This window comes from Peromyscus californicus, unplaced genomic scaffold (genome assembly GCF_007827085.1).
Source record: "Peromyscus californicus insignis strain IS unplaced genomic scaffold, ASM782708v3 Scaffold_16__1_contigs__length_79575227, whole genome shotgun sequence".
In the NCBI taxonomy this organism is placed as follows: domain Eukaryota; kingdom Metazoa; phylum Chordata; class Mammalia; order Rodentia; family Cricetidae; genus Peromyscus; species Peromyscus californicus.
The window spans coordinates 13,536,661-13,559,735 of record NW_026294458.1 but is presented as its reverse complement, the minus strand read 5'-3'; the positions used below and the strand labels follow the sequence as shown (position 1 = coordinate 13,559,735).

Genomic DNA, 23,075 nt, shown 5'->3' with positions numbered 1-23,075 from the left:
TGGCTTTCCTGAGCGCTTAGAAACTGGATTTCTTTCCCTCCTCCCATCCTTCCAAGCAGCTTTCCTCTCATGTGGGGTACTGTATATTGTTCCCCTCTATCTATACCCTCTCCCAGCCCCAGTGGTATGCACAGTGGAACAATGGCTTCCCTGCTTCAGTGGTTTGCTGCCTCCTGCTGCCCTGGCAGGGTTTCCTGGGAATGCCTCCTCTGAACGACTCTGAGCATGTTTCTTAAGCGATGCTTATTGTTCACATCTGTGAAAGACTTCAGCACGCTTTGTGTTCACAAACAGCTCCCCTTCCCATCCTGGAAGAGGAGCTCCTCAGAGGCACATAATTCAGATATCATTTCTGCTTGGCTTTGGGTTTATCATGGCGTTTAGGGCAGGAGAAGGCAGCAGATTGCTCTTCACCAGGATCTGCCCAATGGGCCCTTTGAGGAACTCACATTCATTGGATCATAAGGAGCTGGTAACTAAGAGTCTGCCAGGTGCAGCTAGCAAACACCAGCCGTAAACACCCTGCAGTAGACCGTTAGAGACTGGCAGAGTTGAAATCCTGATCCAGAAGTTTGTCCACAGGACCGTGCTGTCCAACAGTAGTTACCCAGAAGTTCTGTTCAGATACCCGGGAATTGACACCCAGACCCACCCTGCCCATGGTCCGGAGCCCTGGGACATAAATATTCAATCTTTCATTCTTTTACAGAGGTGGCAGCCGAAAGTTATCTCAAGCTACTGTCCACTGTGGCCCAGGCAGTGAAAGGACAAGGCACCATCTGCTGGGTGGACTGTGGGTATGTACTGGGGACCCAGGTCACAGTGGCTGGGGGCTCTGGTGGCTGGGGCAGAAGAGAGAGTATGATGGAGAGGTCCTTGAGGTGACATGGGGTCACGTCTGCCTTACAGAGGGAAGGTTTGGCTCCCTGCCTCTGTCTTCCCATCCTCTGCTCCCCTCCTTCTCATTTTCCTGGAGCTTTCTCTTATGTCCTTGTATATTACTTTATTTATCTTCTCAGAGGGTGGTAGAGCAGAGGAAGTCTTCCCTATGGAAGAGGGGAGCCTTGATTCCAGGCACAGGTGATTTTTCAGGGCCACCCATTTGAATGGGTCTGCAGCAACAGACGTGAACCATGAGCTTTACCTCCAACCCAGGCCCTTCTCACTCCTACAGCACAGTGTAGTCCGCTGGCCACCAGACTAGACTACCTGGGCCTGAGGCTGGCTCAGGCCTGTGCGGGTTAAGTGAGTTTGTGGGCCCAACGTCTGAGTAACCCTCTCCCTATTCTATGTGAGTCCTAACTGACTGATGGAAGTGGAGTGGAGTGTTGGTACACGCTGATTTGTAAGCTGCAGAGGGGAGAGAGAATAATAATAGCATGGGAGAGTCATGTATTGAGGTGTGTGCATGGATGCATGTGTCCAGTCTCATGCCTCTAGATTCATGCCGACACTGGCTGAGCAGAAAAGACTGTTCCCTGGGTGGCTCCTGAGGTCTTAGCCATGGGTTAACTGTGGTTTATAGTTGGGTTGACAGCATTCCTATCTTTCGGGTGTTTCTGTCACCTCCATTTTACCAGCAACGCTCTGTGTAACTGGGCAAATGACAAAACCTATTTGAGGAGACAGGACCCTTTGGAATTTCCGTATCTGAAGATGACAGCCGTTGTGCCAAGCTGATGGAGCCTTATTGTAGGGCGTCCTCAAGAGGAGCACGGGTGCCAGGGGTGAGCAGAAGAGCTTTGACGGAGTGGTTCTTCCCTCCAGGTTTATCCATCCGCTAGTACCAAGCACTTGCTGTGTGCTTTGAGGGTTCGCAGATGAGTGATGGTGTCTTCCAGGAGCTCGGTGTGTGAGGAAGAAGCAGACACACGTGCCAGGGCGGATGCTGCCCAGTGAGGAGTCCTCTAAACAGGCTCCATGTCCAAGAGGCAGTCGGTATACACGGCCTGGAAAGGCCAAGAAAACCTGTGCAGAGGCAGTAAAGTTCCGGGGGTGGGGGGCGGACACCTGAGATGACCGTGCACTCCTAGTGCCCTGGCCTTTCCTGCCTGAGCTCTCTGCAGCGCGGCTCCCAAGCCCTGCTCATATGGAAGAGCATCCTGCCTTCAGAGAGGCTATGGAACCTCCAGAGCAGGATACCTGAGCTGGTGGGGCCAGGGGTCAGTGGGTAAAGGGCGATTAGATTAGAGATTAGGACTAAATTGCAGTCTTAGTGTCTGGGGTTAGCGCCAGTGGGAGAATCTTGCGAATTTAATATGCTAGAATTAAACTCTAGGTGGAGGTAGGTCAGAACTCTGAAGAGGCACCTTGTTCAGGAGGCAGGACTGCTCCAATAGCACCTCTCGGTTTATCAGATTTATCCTTGTAAGAGGAAGTACAATCTCAAACGTTAAAGAGCTTTAAAGTGCTTTAGCCAAGTAGGTGGATTATGGCAAAGCCCGGATATTTGGGTTTGGGTTTAGGATTAGAGGCAAAATACTGCTGACTGACTTTTCCCAAAGCGGCCCAAGGGACAGCACTTGGCTTCTGATCCCTGTAAGCCATGCTGAGTGGTGGGTCTCAGGGACTATTGTTAGACAAGGAGATCCCAAGGGATGAGCTGGCGTCCGCTCTTCTGCTTACTCAGTCCTCTTCCTAGTCTTCGGAACGTATCCTGTGAATCCTAAAGGTGCTCACCATGTGAACCTCATGGATTCCAGAAGTCAGCTTTGTCCCACATGCAACCTGTGTGTGTCCATGAGTTTGGGGATGAGACCCCCACGCTGTTGGCCTAGTGTTTGGGTTTTGGCTTGCTGGTACTGTCTGCCGAGGAGGGAGGAGTGGCCTGGAGCCAGTGCAGCTCTTTTCCCCTGCTGTTAGGAAGCAACAGATGGTCAGCTGCCACCACACAGTAAGTTCTGCTGAGGTTCCCACCTCAGTCTCTCCAGCTGGACTTCCTGCCTTGCCGTCAATGGAGTGGCCACAGTGGAGATGCTGTGGCTTCGTTGGGGTAACCAGGAGGGTCAGCAATGACCAGGCCACTGAGCTTTTCCTCTTTAAAGGGAAAGTGAAGGGAACATGGAACCTCAGGGCAAGAGAAGATGCAGCTTGTAGTGTTGGGACGTGTAGGTGTGTGGAGTGATAGACGTAGTCTAGGGCTTAGGAGGAGTCCTGGCTGGAGGATCAGGCACTCCATTTCCTAGCCCTGTGACTAGCAGAAGGGAGCCATTTAACCTAAGTCTGTTTCCTCATCTGCAAAATGTGAAAAAGCTACATATTCTGCCTTTGTCCAGTTTCTGTGGTGAAGAGGAGATAAATGAAAGTTCTAGAATTGAAACCACAGTCGAAATGTGAGGTGCTATTCTGTTACCATCGTTTTTCACCTAGCTGGACGGAGGGGTGACAGTCCCTTGGCTCTGGGGAAGGACCCCCTGCAGAGTGTACTGAGCTTGGTGGCGGGGGGGGGGGGGGGGGGGTCCGCCTCAGTCCATAGCATGATTTGCTCGCTCTTCAGAAGTGTGAAGTGAGCCCAACCGGGAGGCACACACCTAGAATCCTAGTACTCGGGAGGCTGAGAGAGGGGGAGTGTGAACTGGAGGCCAGCCATGGAGTGCAGTGGATTTTGTACAGCTCCGGGGGCAGGGGACCTGGCTTTGCGTTCGTACTGTGGAACCTTTGGCTGGTCACCCCCCTCTTTCTGGACCACAGTGTGAAATGTGTGCAATGCGCAGCAGGGCCTTCCCAATTGCTCTCGTCCCTAAGTGATCCGGTCCAGAAAAATTCCAAAGCTGCCAGCTTGGTGTGCTTAACTGTCTGCTAGGCACGTGCCCTCCAGTGCTCGAGTCCTGTTTGTGGGGCCTCCTCCCGTCTGGCCTCCCCTCTCCTCCCTGACATGCTGAGGTGCTGTCCTCTGTCTCCCCCGCTCCACTTTCTCTTCCTTTGCTGTTTACTCCCAGAGAGGAGCCGAGTCCTTGCTCTTCCCGTTCACTGGGTCTCTTTTCTCCTTTCTCCTTCCAAAGATGTCTCTAAGTTTTACTTGGTATCGGGGCTTTGGGGGTCCAGCCCCTCCATAGTCCCCTCCCAGGGCCCGGGAAGAATCTACATCCAGCTGATAATTAATCTTTGATGAAAAGAGTCTATGCACATGAAATTCCTTAGTCCACGCACTTTATTATTCTGTGTCTGTTCTCTCTCTACAAGCTTATACTCCACTCTCATTTTTAGCTCCTTTCTTGCCCAATAACTCTTTACATTTATCTGCTGTCCCCTCTAGGTTCTATCTTAATTCCTTCATCTAGCTCTGCCCCTTCTAGGTTCTCATCCATCTAGTTCTTTCCCATATCAGCTCCTTTGCCGTCTCCTTCTCTCTCATCTCGTTCTTCCTCATCTTGTTCCTCCCCATCTGGCTCTTCCTCATCTTCCATCTCTTTCCTCTCGTCCTCTCTTCTAGCCCTTCAATCTAGTTCTTCCCCATCTCAGTTTGTTCCTCTCAAGTTCTTACCCATCTAGTTCTTCCATTCTCTTTTCTCTTCTCCATCCCCTCGTGCCCTGGAAGTCCTGGTATATATACACTTAGAAGCAGTGTTCCCTTGGCAGTGCAAAGCCAGGCTTCCAGGGCCAAATGGAGGGGTGATAAGAATCACATAGAGGGGCAGTAATTGTTAATTATCATTTGCAACCCAAAAGGGAAGTGACTAATGGGGAAATGAATTAACTAAAGGTTAAATTCGGGTAATATCTAAGAAGAGGGATCTTTATGTGCTCAACTATAGTCTTAAACGTGATTGGTAGAAAATGTTAAGAATCTATAAGTTGCTAGGTCAATGGGAGAAAGTAAAACTGTCTTCTTTTTTCCCGTGGCTCCTATCTGTCCAAGCTATCTGCCATTTTTCTGCAGGGTGGGGGAAAGTGTGCTCAGTCGCTAGGCAACCTGTGTACAGCTAGATGCCTCTGGTGATAGTTAAAGGGAGATCTGGAACTAGAGGTAAGATTTGGGAAAGGAGGAAGTTAAGCTTAATTGGCACATCCGCCAGGCCTTCTCAAACAGGTAGCCTGGATGGTTAAGTCTGTTCTTAGAGAGTACAGAGGTATCTCTGATAAAGTATTCTCCTCCATCTGGGGATGGACCTGGCCGGATGCTGCCAATGATAATTACAGGGAGGTTTGAACTGGGGTTCTGGCTGAGCATAGCTGTCAGCACAGAAAGTTATCTAAATATTCCTAGAAGTGGTTGGGTAAGGAGTTAGAGGTCTATAAAGTTAGTAAGGCTGTAAGAAAGGAGGGTCCGAGCTAAATTGTGTAAAGCTATTACTTCATGTCCACCCGACCTAGGCGGTGTCTCCTTGTGGAATTTACCTTAAATCAGGAGACTTGCATATGGACTGTTATTACTCCTAGTCCTTGAAAGTGACTAAGGGAGATATCTGATTCCAGAGAAAGCTTTTCCTGAGGCTGTTCTCCAAATACCTTGAATGTGTATGTTCAGAGAGTGATCAGTCCACACTGTTAGCCCTTCTTAGGGAAAAATCAATTGGGAAAACTATGAAGGCACACATGATTTTCATAACAGAAGACAGCTGATATATAACAAGCCAAATAACACCAAAAGCTCCTTGGAATTTGGCTTCCTCTGGAGGAAATCCTTGATCCCTCCAGGTAGTGACTTTGCCATAACCAGCTGAGTTCTTCGGATCTATTCCTGCGGCCCGCAGCAACTTGGCTTTCTGGCTCTTTCCCTGTCTTTTCCACATGCCCCCCGGCTGATACTCATGTCCATCTACTGACTTTTTCCCTGGTCCCTGCCTATCACTTGAGTCCATGGATTCTGTCTGTGGATGTGCAGCTCACCTCTCACCCACTCCCTCCCAGCTCTGCCCTCCACGGTGGCTTGGTGGGCTGGGGGCGGCTGTGCACTGGGTCACAGGTGAGGGCATTGGTAGCTCCCTGGTGTGGCACTGGGATGGGGTCTTGTGTGGTGCTGCCATCTGGGAGGTTGTAGTGGAGCCAGCAGCAGACACTAGGCCTGGGACACTAGTTCTGTGGGCAGACCCTCCCCTCCGCCTGCCTGCTTTCCCTGGAGTGCAAGGCCACTGCCCAACCACATTTCCTTTCTTCCCCTTTCCCATCTGCTTGCCTTCCCTGAAGCGGGATTGGCTCTCCAGATGCAAGATTAGGGGCCTGCCAGGGCAGGTGTAATGTATTTAGAAGTCGCATGTTTTCTTCTAAGAATTCATTTGAATATTGCATTTCCTCCTTCTTGCCTAAGCAAGGCAAATGTTACTTCCCATGGGAGAAAATAGACTCCCATAAGAAGTGCCATGCCTGTTCTGTGGCTTTAGATATCTTTTGGCATATGGCATGCCTTGGGGAATAAGTTCCAACTGAGGAGCAGAGCCTTAGACCAGTGGTTCTCAACCTTCCTAAGGCTGCAACCCTTTAGTACAATTCCTCATGTTGTGGTGACTCCCCAACCATAAAATTATTCTCACTACTACTTCATAACTGTAATTTGACTACTGTTATGAATTGTAATGTGACTATCTGATATGTGACCCCTGTGAAAGGGTCATTCGACCCTCAAAGAGGTCGTGACCCCAGGTTGAGAACTGGTGCCTTAGATGGACACTGGTCTGGACAGGTAGGTGGAGAAGGGGCCTGTGCCACCTGAGAGGAGAAGCCACATTCCTCAGTCCAGGTTCTTGCTGCAGTATCTAACTCATCATACCTCATTGCCTACTTCTGGAGGGAGGCACCAAGGAGACTAGGCAACCAGGGATTGTTCTTGTAGCATCCTTTCAGGGGTTTAAGGTCCAGTTGCTCCAGGACTGCTCTCCAGCTGTCCCCTCATGGTACTCTCCAGCCACAGCTTGTCCTTGATTGGCACCAAGCAGTCCCTCTCATCTTATCCTGCCTTTTGTAGCTCAGGCTTCATTGGAGGTCCTACTTGCTGGTGGTGGAGCAGATCTAGAACCAGCATGCCAGCTGATGGATAAGCCGTCTCCTAGGCGACAGGCTCAGGCCCAGTGAGCCTCCAGCACCTTCTCTCTTTTGTCTTCCTCTCATCCCACCTGCCCCTCCTGGGTCTGACTCCTCAGAGTTTGAGCTATCTAAGCAACACAGCACCCCGTACCTGAAGCAGCCATCCTGGACTAGAAACTGCTCCCCACTTGTACATGTCTCTTGGGGTGTGGGGTATGGGATGAGGGAGGGCATGTGCAGAGACCTCCGTGATCTTTCCCTTCTCATTCTTTGTAGTGAAGATGGAGAGCCAAATAAAATAGAGAGGGGATGGTGTGTGGCCTTGACACCTCCCTGCAGACTGGTGTCTGGTGCCTGCCAGCAGAGGAGAGCCTGGCTCTCTGGGACTTGTGGCAAAGCTCATTTCTCTGCCTTTGTCTCCTTTTCCCCTAGAGCCTCAGTCACGATTGCAGGAGGGAGGGAGGGAGGCAGTGGATCAATTAATTGTTCTTAATCTCTCAACTCAGATCCTTTTAAGTCCCGAGCATGGGTAATTTTCTTCCCTTCCTGAACTCTTACGACTTTGACTGTCTGAGCTACACAATTAGTACCCGCTCACGTGCATGCTTAGACACTCTTAAGAGACAGGACTTGCTGGGGAGAGGGCAGAGAGCTGAGGGAGCCCCCCTCGGGATTTGTCACTTGGCAGGATTCCTGGTGCCCAGGAAGCCAGAAGTTCAGGGCCTTGTCCTAGCAGTTCCAAGACAGCATCTCACATTCATCTCTCATTCCGTTAAGTCACCTGTCCAGTCAAGTTATTGTTTGAATGCCACTGTGTGCCAGCTGCTCTGGTGACCCCAAGGAGCAGCTGTGAAGGGAGGCAAGGCCTTGCCTTCGGGGGACAAGGCTTTCTGATGGGGAGCAGGCAGAGACAAGTGGAGAGAGACAGTGGGAGAAGGGAGGCTGGGAGTGCATTGACAGGAAGGGAGCCTCCTCTTGGTCCGTATCTCTGACAGAGTACAGTACATGGCAGGCAGGGGAGAGGAGAGAACCTTTGGGCATAGAGTCATATAGCCTGAGGAAGAGGGTTATATAGTCTGTAGCAACGAATCCTGGGGTAGAGATGGGCAAATTACTTCCCTGCACACTGAGCTAGGCCTCAGGACCACCCCAAGGAGGAGACTGGGTGCTCATATGTTTCCGGTTCCATCACCCACATTGCTTGGTGTGACGTTTTGCTGCTGAGTGGGATCTGGGACTCTTCCATGGCCTAGGTTTTGATTGCCAGGCTGGGACTGGGGGCTGGGGAGGTCACATGACAGCCACAGCTAAGTTCCTGCACTGTTAGTTGTTGCACTTGGTGATGGAAAGGCCATCAAAGAAATGCTTGAACAGAGCAGAGCACAGCTGGGTGGAAGAAGAAAGTGCCGGGTTTGGCCTGAGCCCGGCCCTCGCTCCCGGGGACTTAGCTCAGGACAGGGAAGGGTGCCTCGTTGGCTGCTGTTTGGCACACAGGCCTGGTCGGTTCAGCTTCACAATAGACTCCCCAAAGGTCGGGGTAAACCCAGACCAAGACAGCTGCTGTCAGAAGAGCTGTGTGTGTGCTGTGCTCCAGGCTTGAGGCTTGATGCTGTGTGTTGCCTTCTGATGCGTTCTATCATCCCGTCCAGCTCACCTCTTTGTCCCCAACTCAGCTCATTCCTCCTAACACTCTGTTCCAAATCCTTTGACATCTTAGGTCTCCTGTGATGTCACTACCTGCCCTTCCATGTGCATTCCTCACGTGGCTCTTGACTCTCCACTCTTCACCGCCTCCCATGTGCATTCCTCATGTAGCTCTCGACTCCCCACTCTTCACCGCCTTCCATGTGCATTCCTCATGTAGCTCTCGACTCCCCACTCTTCACCCCCTCCCATGTGCATTCCTCATGTAGCTCTCGACTCCCCACTCTTCACCGCCTCCCATGTGCATTCCTCATGTAGCTCTCGACTCCCCACTCTTCACCGCCTCCCATGTGCATTCCTCATGTAGCTCTCGACTCCCCACTCTTCACCCCCTTCCATGTGCATTCCTCATGTAGCTCTTGACTCCCCACTCTTCACCCCCTTCCATGTGCATTCCTCATGTGGTTCTCGACTCCCCACTCTTCACTGCAGTCGGTTGTTTTTACTCTTCGGCTCTTTTTATTCTTTTGGGGGGCCACCACTCAGTTCCCAAATAAATCACACATGGAGGCTTATTATTACTTATAAATGCCTGGCTTTAGCTTGGCTTGTTTCTAGCCAGCTTTCTTAAATGATCCCATCTACCTTTTGCCTCTGGGCCTTTTCCTTCTCTTACTTCTGTAATCTTACTTTCACTCTTACTCCGTGGCTGGCTGGCTGGCTGGCCCCTAGCGTCCTCCTCTCCTTGTAATCTTACTCTTTCTTCTTTGATCTCCCCTCCCAGATTTCTCCCCCTATTTATCCTCTCTGCCTGCCAACCCCGCCTGTCTTTGCTCCTGCCTCGCTATTGGCCGTTCAGCTCTTTATTAGGCCATCAGGTGTTTTAGACAGGCATAGTAACACAGCTTCACAGAGTTAAACAAACGCAGCATAAAGAATGCAACACATCTTTGCATCATTGAACAAATGTTCCACAGCATAAACAAATGTAACACATCTTCAATTAATATTCTCAGCCCAGTGACTGGAAGAGGTAATGGCCACAAAGGTGGCCGAACATTTGGGACTGTAGAGAGAGGGAAGCTGGAGGCCTGGGTGAGGAGGGCATGGTATTATCTCCATCCACCTGCACCCCTCTTCATCCACATAAGTTTTCTTTCTTTCTTTCTCTTTTTTTTTAGGGGGTGGAGATTTCAAGATGGTTCTTCTGTGTAGCCCTGGCTGTCCTGCAACTCACTCTGTAGACCAGGCTGGCCCCGAACTCAGAGACCCTGCCTCTGCCTCCTGAGTGCTGGGATTAAAGGCATGTGCCACCACCACCACCCGACCACCACCCAGACATGTTTTCTTAACCTGAAAATCTCTCTCTTACATTGGTGCCTGCAGTTTTATTTGTCTGCTGACGGTGTTGCTTGGAGAACCGAGCTGGGTGGCTGGATGAGCCCATCTGTTCTGGGGCTCCTGCCCAGCTGTGTGAAGCTGGAGCCTCTACGTAGAAGTGAGGTGTGCAGACAGCTGGGAGAGGAAGTGACTTCCCACAGGTGCCTGCCATACCTGGCAGAACAGTTTCCCTGGAGACTGCTGCTGTGTGGCCAGGTATCCAGTGGCTGTCTGATGGCGAGAATGTTCTCATTGATCCCATTCAGACCTGGAGACGAGCTCGTTAAACACACCAGGGTGCTGGGTTGATGGGACAGCAGGCTGCCTTTGGCTAGTTCCTGGGGGATTTTGAGAGTGCAGAGAGGACAGTGAGAACAGGGGTCTCTAAGGGACTGAGACAGAGAGACAAGAGGGAGAAGGACCTGTGCAGGCCAGTGCTCTCACTTGGTAGGTCCCATGCTCCGGTACAGTAGTTCTCAACCTGTGGGTCGTGACCCATTTGATGTTGAATGACCCTTTCACAGGGGTTACACATCAGCTATCCTGCATATCCGATATTTACATTATGATTCAAAATCGTAGTACAATTACAGTTATGAAGTAGCAATGGAAATAATCTTATGGTTGGGGGTTCACCACAACATGAAGTTTATTAAAGGGACCTTCCTAGCATTAGGAAGGTTGAGAACCAGTGTTCCAGCACATAGCAGGTCCCCAGAAGTAGGACACATTTGCTCAATACTCAAGAGTTGTTGTTGTAGTGGGTCTGGGCTGGGGCTTTTGCACTTCTGATGAGTTCCTGGGTGATGCTGGTCTAAGCAGCACACTTGGAGATTTTATTGGTCCCTCTGGAAGGATATCACAGTTAGATCAGATCCTGCATGGGTGCTTTCTGAACAGCAATGGGGTACCCGACAGGCAGCCTGTGCCAAGAGGATTCCTAGTATATTCTCAGACAAGGGAGAGACTCCCCTAACCAAAGCGCTGCTCTTCTTCCTGGCTTTTAACAGATTCCAGCACTGCTCCAGCGTGGCAGGACATTTTCTTTTCCCAGACAGATGGCCTGTAGCAGGTGGCACATGTTCAGAGCCTCAAAACCAAAATCTTGCTCAAAGCGCCACTTCCCCAGATCCTGAGGCAGAAGGCCAGACTGTTTTAAACTTCCCCAGGTGACAGACCATGTTGCAGGGTGTTCACTCCCCGCTCCTCCCCGCCCCTGTAGTCCTGAACTCTTGGGCCCAAGCAGTTCTCCTGCTTCAGCTTCCTGAGCAACTGGAACTATGGTGCCTAGCTTCAGGTTTATGTTTATTACTCTAATGGGCTCCCTGTCTCACTCTCCCAGCGCTTCCCCTGACTGGACTCATCCCTGAGGTCTCTTCTCCTATCCGCTTGTGGTCCCCCCCCCCCCCCCCCCCCGCTCCTCCCCGGACCACCACAGACTGTCCACCCTGCCTGTTACTCTCCAGGTCCCCGAGAACCACTGTCGTCCTCATCTGCCCCTGAGAATTCCAGGTCACCTGCCTTGTTTCTCAGGCCTCCAGCAGATTCTGCTGTCAACACCCATGCGGCGACTCCAGGTAACAAATGGTTCCCGACATTTCTGTCTTTCAGTGACACAGAGAGCAGAAAACTGTGCAAGAAGATGAAAGTTGACCTCAGCCCAAAGGACAAGAAGATTGAATTATTCCATTACCAGTAAGCAACCCTGGGCATTTCCAGTTTCAGAATAAGTGCTGAGAGCTTTTCTTGGTAGTCTCAATAAACACCAGATTTTAGTTAGATTTGGCTTATTTCAGAATGATTTTCCCCCCTGTATTTACCATTATTTATTAGAAAGAAAGACAGGAGGAGACAGACAGACAGACAGACAGACAGACACACACACACACACACACACACACACACACACACACACACACACAGAGTTCTGAACAGTGTCTGGTAGCTGAAACATATTAAAGTTAACACCTTTTTCTTATTTGACAGGGATGGTGCATTTCACATGGAATATGACCGAGCTGTGACCCTGAAGGTGAATTTCCCTCCCTCCCTCCCTCCCTCCCTCCCTCCCTCTCTCCCTCCCTCCTTCCCTCCCTCCCTCTCAGCGGGATGGGGTCTGAATGGACACCAGAAGCTTGGCAGGTCTCCCTGAAGGGAGAAAGGGCAGGTTGCACAAAATCTTCCTAACCACCTGAGGGTTCTTATCATTGATGTTGATGTCAGCAGAGGATCCGGCCAAGTTTATAGCTGTTGACACAAGGGACCCGGGCCTTGTCAGTGTATGCCTAGGAGTCATCTAGTCAGGCAGGTGATGTCGTGACCCTCCTCTCCAGAGACCAGGGTCTCCTTTTGCTCTGGCTTCAGAACCGTCTCCTCATCTGTGAGGGTACCCACAGCGGCTGTCCATAGACTGAAGGGCATGGGCTGCCTGGTGTTTGGGTAAGCATGGTAAGCGTGGGGGCAGATTGGCAGCTTCAAGCGGATGTGGCTTGTTCCAGGTGGGATATGGATGTCACCACGTGTCCCTGCTACAGTCCCATCTATAAGTAGGTGGGAAGCCTACATAAAGATAAGTGTGGTCCCGAGCCTGCAGGGGCCACCTGGCTTTCACGGAGGAGCCTCCTTTCCGCTGCCCTCAGCGCTCCTTCGACTTCAGCATCTTCTGCCTCGTACCATCACACTACTTCTGGTCCAAGGTCATCACCTGCCTTGGCTGGGGCTGTGTATTTCATTTGGTCCTAACCTGAGCTGAACCTGGGCATGGTTCTTCTCTGAGCCCCTGTATCTCCTCCAGTCCCATTCATTTGCTTTTACCACACAGGGGATTGAACTTAGGGCCTCCTGCCTGCTAGGCAGGCGCTCTACCACTGTGCTACACCCTCTGCTCTGTCTCTCTTTCTCCATGTCATCTCTTTCCAGTTGTTCCGATCTGTTCACCTGTCTGTATGGCTGTCAGTGCTCAGCTCCCTCTGCCCTTCTCACAGGTCATTTCTTAGTTATCCAGATGTGTTCAAGTTGTGACAGCTGTACCCGCTGTGGCAGTGATTCTCGACCTTCCTAATGTTACAACCCTTAATACAGTTCCTCATGTTGTGGTGACCCCCCACCCATAAAACTATTGTTGTTGCTACTTCATAACTGTAATTTTGCTACTGTTATGTGTATGTAATGTAAATACCTGATATGCAGGATATCTGATATGTGACCCCCAAAGGGATTTCGACCCACGGGTTCCGCTTTATGGCTCTCTGCCTGATTCTGTACTCTTAACACCCATGTAGACACTTGGAGATTTATTTCCATGTAGAGTTGCTTGGCCCTCTGTATTCTGTGTTGTGACATCGACTAATGTCCTTGGCGAGAGTACACTTGTTCCCCAGGAGCAAAATGTGATTGGGAAGCAGGATGGGTGAATTGCTCATACATTGATAAAAGAAAGACTGGTTTGTGATTGGACCTCCGGAAAGGCTGCCCTGGAGTCATGGAGCAGGAATGGTGCTGCCCAGAACTCTGTCAGGGAAGTGACCAGAAGCCCCGGGACAGGCTAGCCACAGAGTATCTGGTGACAGGAGCGGAGTGGCCTCTGTTGCACTCCTGTGTGTAGCGGGTATCTCTTTCTGCATCCAACAATGGGTTAGAGAAGTAGGCTGAGCATTGGGCAGGGTCAGAGGCTTTGGTTTCAGAATGGGCAGCCATAGCCGTAGGATCTCCAAACCTATAGGGTCAAGAGAGACCAGGGCAGAGGAAGGAGTAACATTTATCCTGATTATCTGGATTTTGAGCATCTAACTAATGATGCTCCGGTAACTGAGGGTGGGCTCCCAGGTGCCGATTCCCATGATGTCTCATTAAAATGTGCAAAGAACCCGTAGGTGGTGGTGAGCATCAGTTAAATGAAAATGATACCCACACAAACAGCAGGATTCTAACACGACTGTTTTAATTCTCTCCTTTTTGCATCCATATCATCTTTTTTTTTTCCAGGATGCTGAGTAGAGGTAAAGGTGAAGAGGTTGTAGGAGCTCTGAAGCTCAGCTCATGCTGAGTCTGGAGACAGGACCACACCCTGACCAGTCATGGGTTCCTGATCCCCCTGAAGGATTACTGAATTAGGGACCAAATAGTGTGTGTGTCCTCATAGATAGCAAGGTGGTCCGGACTTTCCAAACTAGAGTCGTCTAATTTTGTGTACTCTAGATTGAGAACACCCATACTAGGTATTTCTGGACTAGCAGGCAGGTGGGCACCCACTAGCATCTGTTTCTCGTGTCCGATGGGCTGATGCCTCTGTAGCTGTGATAAGTATAGGCTTTGGAGAGGCATTATCCATTCCATTTGGCTTACATTGTCCTGATGAAGAATTGGCAAGGGATCAAGGAAGGGTAGATCTGACTTTTGTAGTGGCAAAATAGCTGTCCTTTCCTTGCTAGGAGGGACTTCACAATTCCATTTGGACAGACAGGAAGTGCTGTGGGATGGAGACCTTCTAAAAGCGTCTCCCATTTTCCCACTGTAGCTAGCCCCTTCCAGAATAGTAAACCCCATCAGGGTCCTCTGCTAAGTACCTAGCCTCATTAAGGGGTGTTTCCTCTTCTTCCCTCAGACTTCCTTCCTTCTTTCTTTCCTCTCACCCTCCTCCCCAGTCCCCAGCTTGGCATTTGCTCACTGGCGCTTGATAAAGTTGTCTGAAATAAGAAATCTTTTTTTTTTTTTTTTTTTTTTAATGTGTATGAGTATTTTGCTTGTTATGTCCTGAATGTGCACTATGTGCAGGTAGTGGCCATGGAGGTCAGAGAGAGGTGTTGGGTCCCCTGGAGCTGGAGTTACAGATGGTTGTCATCATGTGTTTACTGGAACTCAAACCTGGGTGCTCTGGAAGAGCAGCCAGTGCCGTTAATTAATGGGCCATCTCTCCAGCTCCCCCAAATAAGCCACCTTGCTTCATCAAATTGGGACTCTGAAGATCCTTGTATGTTGACCCAGCATGGCTGTTCTCCTCAGCCGTGAGTGGGATGGGAGTAGGCTGTAGGCACCTTTCCTGCTTCTCACCCACCTTGAACATCTTCCCAGACTGAGAGGAAAGAGGATGTCATTTCTGCCTACACCAGTGAAGTGTTATGGGTGGCGTAGGAGGGAGGGCAGCGGGACATTATCCTCCGATGGGAGCCAGGGGTTCACCTAATGAAGGCAGCAGGCTTTTCCGCTTCCTTGTCCTGATCCAGAGGGTCCAGGGAAAGAAGTGGTGGGGCTTGCACCAGACCATGGGCAGTGGGCAGTCTGGCTTGGTGCTTCCCAGCCTGGGCCCCACTGACCCACACACCAAGTCTAACAGGCTTTGAGGCTCACTGTTAGCAGTGTAGAACACGGACGCCCCAGCAAGTGATAAGTGCTGTGATTCCTTGCCTGGGAATTGACAGTAGAGGGGCTTAGGGATGTGGAAGGACGTGTTTCACAGAGGCCTGGGGGCCTTTGTTCAGTTGAGCAGAAAGACTTCCTGGGGGGAAGATTGTAGTTGAAGCCCTGGAGTATCTCTGGATGAAAAAGCCTGCTTATTGTCCCACGGTAGAGATACGTGGCCTTTTCAGCTGACCAGTGGTGCCATGTGATTGAAAAGGCCCCGGGGAAGTGCTGGGAATAAATTCTGGCCACTTGGTGGTGATGTCCATGGACAAGAAATATCTCCCCCTCCAAGCAAGGGCCAGCTGGAGTCCCATGCCTGGCACTTGGTGTGCCTGGATATCCAGACAGGTAGCAGAGTAAGTTTCTGGGTCTGCCACCTCTCCCATTTCCTGACTAAAGTCCTTGTTTTTTTTTTCCCCCCCTTAGTCCATAGTGGCTTTTCTGAAGGACCCTAAAGGTCCCCCACTGTGGGAAGAAGACCCTGGAGCCAAAGATGTTGTCCACATTGACAGTGAAAAGGTAATCTATTCCCTGTCGCTTCTGATGGATACTAGCGCCTTCTGTACCTGGGTCTCCCCGAGAGGAGCCCAGGAGCTATCCCATGTGCACTTTCCTCCAGGCAAACGAGGCCAGCTCTGGCTCTATACCATAGCCAACAGGAGCTCCTAGGTGACCGCCTGAGAAGTCTCCATTCTCCACAGATGTATTTAATATGTTTTAACATGTTTAGCTGTTCCTTGGCCAAGTAGATTTATTTATCTCCGGTTATTGTGTAAGGCAGATGTTGCTGGGGGTGGGTTTTTCTTTTTCTTTTTTGAGTCATGTATAACTTTGAACAAATTCTTTACCCTCTTGAGCTGCCTTTTCAGAGTTGGCCAGGCTTGAGGGTGGAAAGGTGAGTCTTGTTTATGTTCATTAGTTCTTGATGACTTAAAGAAAGCTGTGGTCAGCCTGACCCTCAGCCTTCCCGACCGGATGTGCTTCTGTATAGCCTCAGACCTCATTGGTATGGCGCCCCGTTTATGTAGCTGTGTCTTCACATGGGGATGATGACAGGTGCTGTCTTTAGATGTCACATGGTCTGAGGGAGGCAGTACACACACACACACACACACACACACACACACACACACACACACACACAATGCTTGTTGTCTCAATTAAATGAAACATAACTTTTAACTTCCTCTGCCTCTCCTTTCATTTAAAAGTATTAGCTACTTTTTTTTTTTTTTTTTTTTTTTTTTTTTTTGAGACAGGATCTCTCTATCCCTTGCTATCCTGGAACTCACTATGTAGATATAGATCAGGTTGGCCTTGAACTCAGAGATCCATCTGCCTCTTCCTCTAAGTGCTGGGTTTAAAGGCATGTCTAAAATTATTGACTACTCTTAATGCTTATTAACCCAAAAGGAAATGATGGCTTTTTTTTTTTTTTAACTTTCTGGAGGATTGGGATCATATATGATCATTGTGGCCCACCCAAGAATCATTTTCTTTTTAAGATTTATTTTTATTTTATGTGTGTGTTTTACCTGCACGTATGGAGTCAGATACCTTGGAACTGAAACTACAGATGGTTGCGAGCCACCATGTGGGTGCTGGGAATTGAAACTGCCTCCTCTGGAAGAGCAGCCAGTGTTTTTAACCACCGAGCTCTCTCTCTCCAGCCCCCCCCCCCCCAAAAAAAAATCAATTTAAAAAGTACTGGGTGTCCACATTCTGAGGCAGAAAGTGCCGGGTTTGTCACCCAGAAGGTAAAGAGTTTTAGAAAGCATCTGGCATGGGGGGCGGGGAGGCACAGGTGTCGGGAGGTGGTTAAAACCGTGAAAGAACAAGACCCAAACCAAGTGTTCCACCTGCGGAGGTAAACCTTTGCCTGGCCCCTCCCTGCCCCCATGTCACATCCCGAATGCCCTCTTACCATCTTCTGTAACTATAAGAATATTAAGAAGTGGCTTTTCACCCCTGTCCATAGTCCTGTTGATATTCTGTGTGCTGTTTCTTTTTCCTGAATTTCTTTTCTGGAGGTAGAATCCCCACAAATAGCTAAAGGTTTGATATCAGTGGTTCCCAACCTTCCTAACTCTGTGACCCTTTAATACAGTTCCTCATGTTGTGGTGACCCCCCAACCATAAAATTATTTTATTGCTACTTCAAAGCTTTAATTTTGATGCTGTTATGAACTGTAATGTAAATATCTGATATGCAGGATATTTGATAGGTGACCTCCAAAAGGGTCAGTACCCACAAGTTGAGAACTGCTGTTCTATATCCAAATTGAACTAGTAGTTTTAATTTTTAAGCTTGGAATTCCATACTTTTCGGTACCTTTCCATTGTAACTCGTTATTAATGATGTGAGTCCAAATTTTGTTGTTTTTAAGACAGGGTCTCACTATGTAGCTCTGGTTTTCCTGGAATTGAATAAGTAGACTAGGCTGGCCTTGAACTCACAGAGATCTGCCTCCTAAGTGCTGGGGTTAAAGGCATGTGCCACTACGCTTGGCTGTGAACCTAAATTTTTGTAGGCTAGGTATAATAAAATCTTTTCTTCTTAGATCTTTTATTGGATATTTAATCTGCAGAGATCCCTGAAGATAATTTTTTAAAATGAATCTTTTATCTCCAATTAGGGCCAAATATCTGTATGAAGGTTGTTAGGATCAAAATGCAGTCATGTTTTAAGCCTTCACCCCTCCTCAGAAAAATTTTTAAAAATTAAATGAAGCTGTGAAGGAGGGATCTCTCATGTACTTGCCTGATAACAGAGCCACCGTACAAAGGCTACAGCAGGCTTACTCAGGGATGTGTCTGCAGAGATGTCTGTTACCTGGTACTGACCACATCTCATTACTAAGCTGCAATACCTAACTTATGCGTACTCTTCATTTACCTTTGAAAGCGTCTCTTCTGTTTTGCCCTTGGTTCCCTGCCCAGCAGACTCAGCATCTGTCCACTCTCAAATAAACGCCATGATTTTTACTCCTGGTGTTAAGAATCAAGCCTGGGCTTTGTGTGTATTGAGCAGACTTCCTCCCTCGGAGCTATATTCCTGCCTAAATACCACAGTTTCTTAAAGCTTCCCTCTTTGGTTGTTATTTAGGTTAACATTAAATTACAATTCTGTTTTAAAACAGGTGCCTAAACCCTCTGTGAATGTAAATAAGGGTTAGCTTCTCAGGGTTTTTCACAGAGTGTTGTAGATCCCCACAAAAAAAATTAAAATCTTGTTTTATCTAGCTGAAAAAAGTCTAAGTAATACACATTCACTGTTGAATATTTAGAAAGTATAGCTTATGCATAAAAGAAAACAACAAATCACACTGTCTCTTCATTGAGAAATGGCCCACTACTGATATTTTTGGAGGCTTTTAAGGTAATGCATATATAAATATTTTTACTCAGAAGGACGTCATTGCATTTATATGCCGTTCTGTAACTGCCTCCAACCCCCCACCCCACCCCCAGTATAACATGCGCCTCTCACTGTGATATTAACTATTCCTCTCCACTGTCTTAATGCTGCAGTTGTATTCCATCGTGCGGGACCTGCCATCGTTTATTTACTTAATGCCACATTACTGTCAGAAAGCTGCATTTTGAAATTTTCTCTTATTTTCCTTATTATTCAAAAAGAAAAGGCCTCTAATTTTCTTCTGAGAAAGCCGGTTAGAGGAACTCACTGTCATCAAAATATGCTCTGTGGCAATGCTTTGCTGCAGCCCTCAGCGGCTTGCTTTTCTCCTCCTTCACCGGCTCTCATTCTGCCCAGTTGTTACAGCATTGTGACAACCCCTTTTCCTTTTTCTATTTGCCACGTTTATTTAACAGGTCAGTTTGTGTTACTTAATAATGTGCCAGGCGCTGATCGGTTTCACAAATACAAATGATCTGTTGTTTATGATGCCCTGGATTGTCCTTCAGGGCACTGTGGACCTGTCGACCCACGGTGGTGGTAGAGTTGAAGCCAGGGAAGAGATCCAGTGTGGGCTGTACCATCCAGTACTTCAGCCAACAGATCCCCGTGGCCATCCAGAGTAGTCATGAAAACAGATACCTTCACTGAGACACAGTCGCTTGCAAAGTCACGTGGAGGGCGGGCCTTTTCAGTAGTCTCATGGAAAAATGGCTCCTTGATGTCTTTGGATTTTATAGATAGAGCTGAAAGTCAGTAGCTGCTCCTGGATTCTTCACCTCACCCAGTGACTTGGGAGAACCATTTGTCCCCTCAGACCCCAAGTTTCCTCCTCTCTGATGGCAGAATTGTCTAGAATAGGACAGCCCAAGGTTCTTCCAGCTCCTGTCGGGCTATGACTGAGTCTCATGTGAGTTCTGAAGCGTTCACCCCCATGCCTCCTATCACTGGGTTCTGAGGCAAAGTGGCCAGAAGCTCCCATGCTGCCTGGCTGTGTGTGACCTCCTGGCGTTTTCTCTTTGTGCCCCAGGACTTCAGACGGCTCCTGAAGAAAGAAGAGAAGCCACTCCTCATGATGTTCTATGCTCCCTGTAAGTGAATGCTCCTTGGGCCACAGTCCATTCGAATTTTGCTGGTGATGGGCAGCCACCTTTTGGCCTTCCTCTTGGCCTTTCTGACTGGCTCCACCTTCCTCCTGTCATCTTCCTCTCTCTCTGCACTCGAATTGGCAGCCTCCTGCCCTCTCCACCCTGGACTCCGCAGAGTGTCTTGTCTAGTTAGCTGTGCCCTCCCATGCCTCTGGCCCTGGAGTCTGCGGAGCATGCCCTCCCTCTGAGTGCATGCTGTGACACTTCTGCTCACCAACCCTTGGGCTTGCCCCTCTTTACCACTCCAAGACTGTCTGCCTCCGGGACATCAGCCCCCTCAACACTGCTGGTGTCGTCTGGCAGGACCAGGGGACCAGGGTGAGGGAAAGTGGGACCTGGGGATTTGGGCTCCATAGCTGTGTGAGGCCCGAGGCTGTGGGAAATGGCAGAAGGACAGTGAGGTGCAGCAGGAAGACCCAGATCTGATGCCAGCTGGCTCCCAGTGAGCTAGCTGAGCTTGGCCAAGTACTCCACCTTTCTGGGCTCAGTTTCCACACTTGTCAGAGAACAAGCTTTCCCAACCTTTTAACTGCATTTCACAGACTTGAAAAGATTTTACATCACCACCCTGCACTATAAGTATATGTAAATTACATGTAAATTAGCTGATTCAGTGTCACAGAATCATACTTACACTCACCACATGCTATGTCCTGTACCAGATGAGTACTATGTTCTGTTTTATTGGGAAACAGTTTGCTGTGCCTGCTGCTTCATAAGCCTCTGATATGGATCATCAGACTATGGCTGCATAACTCACTGTTTTTGTAATAAAGTTTTATTGGAACTCCACTATGCACATTGATACACTGTCTATGGCTGCTGGACAGCCAATTAAGTACTAGTAACAGAAAATCTCAAGGAGGTACTGTCTAACCGTTTTTGCAGTCTTACAATCCCAACTCATAGCATGATTGGAACCTGGTAAGGCTCTGAACTGTGGCTTTGGGACTACTGCACACGCCCTTCCAGAAACCAGAGGGATTTGTCAGCTGTGGGAGGAAGTTGTGCCCAGGAGTATGCGTGGTGGGGGTGGCTGGCACAGTCTGTGGCTTCAGGCTTCTGTTGACCCTTGAAAGCCTACCTTAGTTCCACCTTTCTGAAAGCTCCTTGCGTAGAGGCCCTTACCCGTTCTCTGTGCTGTTGGTGTACACCTCTGGCCACATGCCCCTTTGGGGTTCTGGTGGCTTTGCCTGCAGTTTATTCACCATGATAACAGCTCCTGCCCAGCTCTAGCCTCCTCCGAAAATACTCTTGGCCTCAAAGGTCTTCGTGACTGCGGGAGGAGCCCAGTTATCCCGTGTCTGAAGTTTCACCACACTCACTCTCTGTTAATGTCACTAGCTGGGCTCAGCAGTTTTTTTTTTTTCCTCTTTGCTGAGGACCTCATTAATCATTCAGCTGCAGATCGCTCCAGCAATCGCCCTTCCTCTTTGGCACCTGGAGGAGTGGGTCTCCTCTGGTTTGTCTCAACCTCCAGGACTCAGCACATTGATGCAATGGAACTGTAGAGCTGGGTGTGTGTGTGGTAGGCAGTAGGCAGTGCATGTCAGGAGGCAGGGCCAGGGTCCGAGCCACTGGAGGTTCTCTGTGACTACATCAATCATTTTAAAAGCGCATCCACGAGCCCTTGCAGCCCGATGTGTGTGCCGTCTGCCCCACCCACTCTCCCAGGCTTCCTGGCAGTGGGCCTGTGCTGCTCACTGCAGCCGAGAGTGTCTTTAATAATAGAAAGCTCGGGCTGGAGGAGCCGGGAGCCTCAAAGGTGTCACAGAGCATATTAGTGGTGGGAAGGGAAGAAGCAAACCGACTCGCTAAGTTAAACTTCCCATGGAGGCTCAGATTGGACAGCCTCCAAGGTCCCAGAGACCCCGGGTCTTTTTGTTATGTGTGTGTTTAGCGAAACAAACTCAGGCTTTTATTATTGCCTAGACCAACCCAGCTGCTGTGGCTCCACTCCTGGGATTCACAGCCATCCCCTGACCCAGCAATCTGTCCGGCTCTGATCTTCTGATGACTTGTGGATGAATAAACCCAGAGGCAGTGGGAGCCTTTAGGTGTGACGAGGCATCTGGGTCCCCAGGCCCTGCTGCTTTCTCAGTAAATGTTTGTTCACTGAATTAATGAGAAAATAAAAAGACTGTCTGCTCTGAGTTTGGGGCTGCGAGAGTGATAATTAGTCTTACCTCTTCCCTACCTTGCAGTTAAATCCCCGAAAGAGGAGCTTAGGTGGGAAGAGTGGACCAGCTCTATTATTTTTATTTGTGTGTGGTTAGATTGGAAATGGGGTTAGCCTGGGGTTTCCTGTTCATCCTCATTCCCCCGGGACCTTGTCTACACAGAACTGTTGGTCTCTGCCCCTGGGACAGCCAGGGGGTACATTTGCTGCAGGCAACAGAGGCCACACGTGCAGGGCCAGGTGATCAGTTGCTCCTGATGGGTGACTGGACTAGGGGGACAAGCACACTTATGGCTGAGAAAGGTGGGGAAGGGGAAGGGAAACGCCATGTGTACTCCATGCTTTCCTCCTGGAACGGTGTAGCATCCCCTTCCTCCTCTGGAAGTACTTCTCCCACTGTGGATGAGGAGCTGACTTATACCCTGTGTTGAACTGAGATGCATCCTGGGCATTGAGTGACTCTGCTGGGTTAGGCTCTGCCCACTCTCTTGGTAGCTCTGCACAGAACCCATGGGCCAGGCACTGTCTTCACAGACGGGGAGACTGTGATTCACATAGGCAGAGTCCCATAACCCTCAAGGGACACTGAGATTCCTCAGGTGTCAAGGGCAGACAGATGCAGATGGGGGTCTTATCCCCTGGAGCATAGTGTCTCTGCTCTGCGGTCTACTGCTTTCCCTGCCATGGCTTTGGCCTGTGTGTTTCCACTAGAGCATGGCCCTGTTTCCATTTTCCTCTGGGAGTCTCTACGGCGAGGGCAGGGTACTATTAGTGCCCAGGCCAGGGTGACCAGCCAGCAAAAGAGAGCCACTTAACTTCCCAGGACAGTTGCTGCACCATTTCACAAGCTCAGGGTTGGTAGCCAGTGGTGAAGTGTGTGTCTGGGTACCCATCTGTCAGGCAGGAATGTTCGGGAGAAGGCTGTATGGCATTGGTGGTGGTCTGG

General features: G+C 49.5%; 1 protein-coding gene across 1 annotated transcript in view; it reads left to right on the top strand.

Moving 5' to 3' along the window:
* Positions 1–23,075, top strand: part of Pdia5 (protein disulfide isomerase family A member 5) — a 94,521-nt gene that overhangs the window by 25,598 nt on the left and 45,848 nt on the right. Inside the window, exons 3-7 of the mRNA XM_052740438.1 lie at positions 710–797; positions 11,596–11,679; positions 11,971–12,016; positions 15,811–15,903; positions 19,833–19,893. Coding sequence (XP_052596398.1) covers positions 710–797; positions 11,596–11,679; positions 11,971–12,016; positions 15,811–15,903; positions 19,833–19,893 — 372 coding nt within the window. The remainder of the gene's footprint in view (positions 1–709; positions 798–11,595; positions 11,680–11,970; positions 12,017–15,810; positions 15,904–19,832; positions 19,894–23,075) is intronic.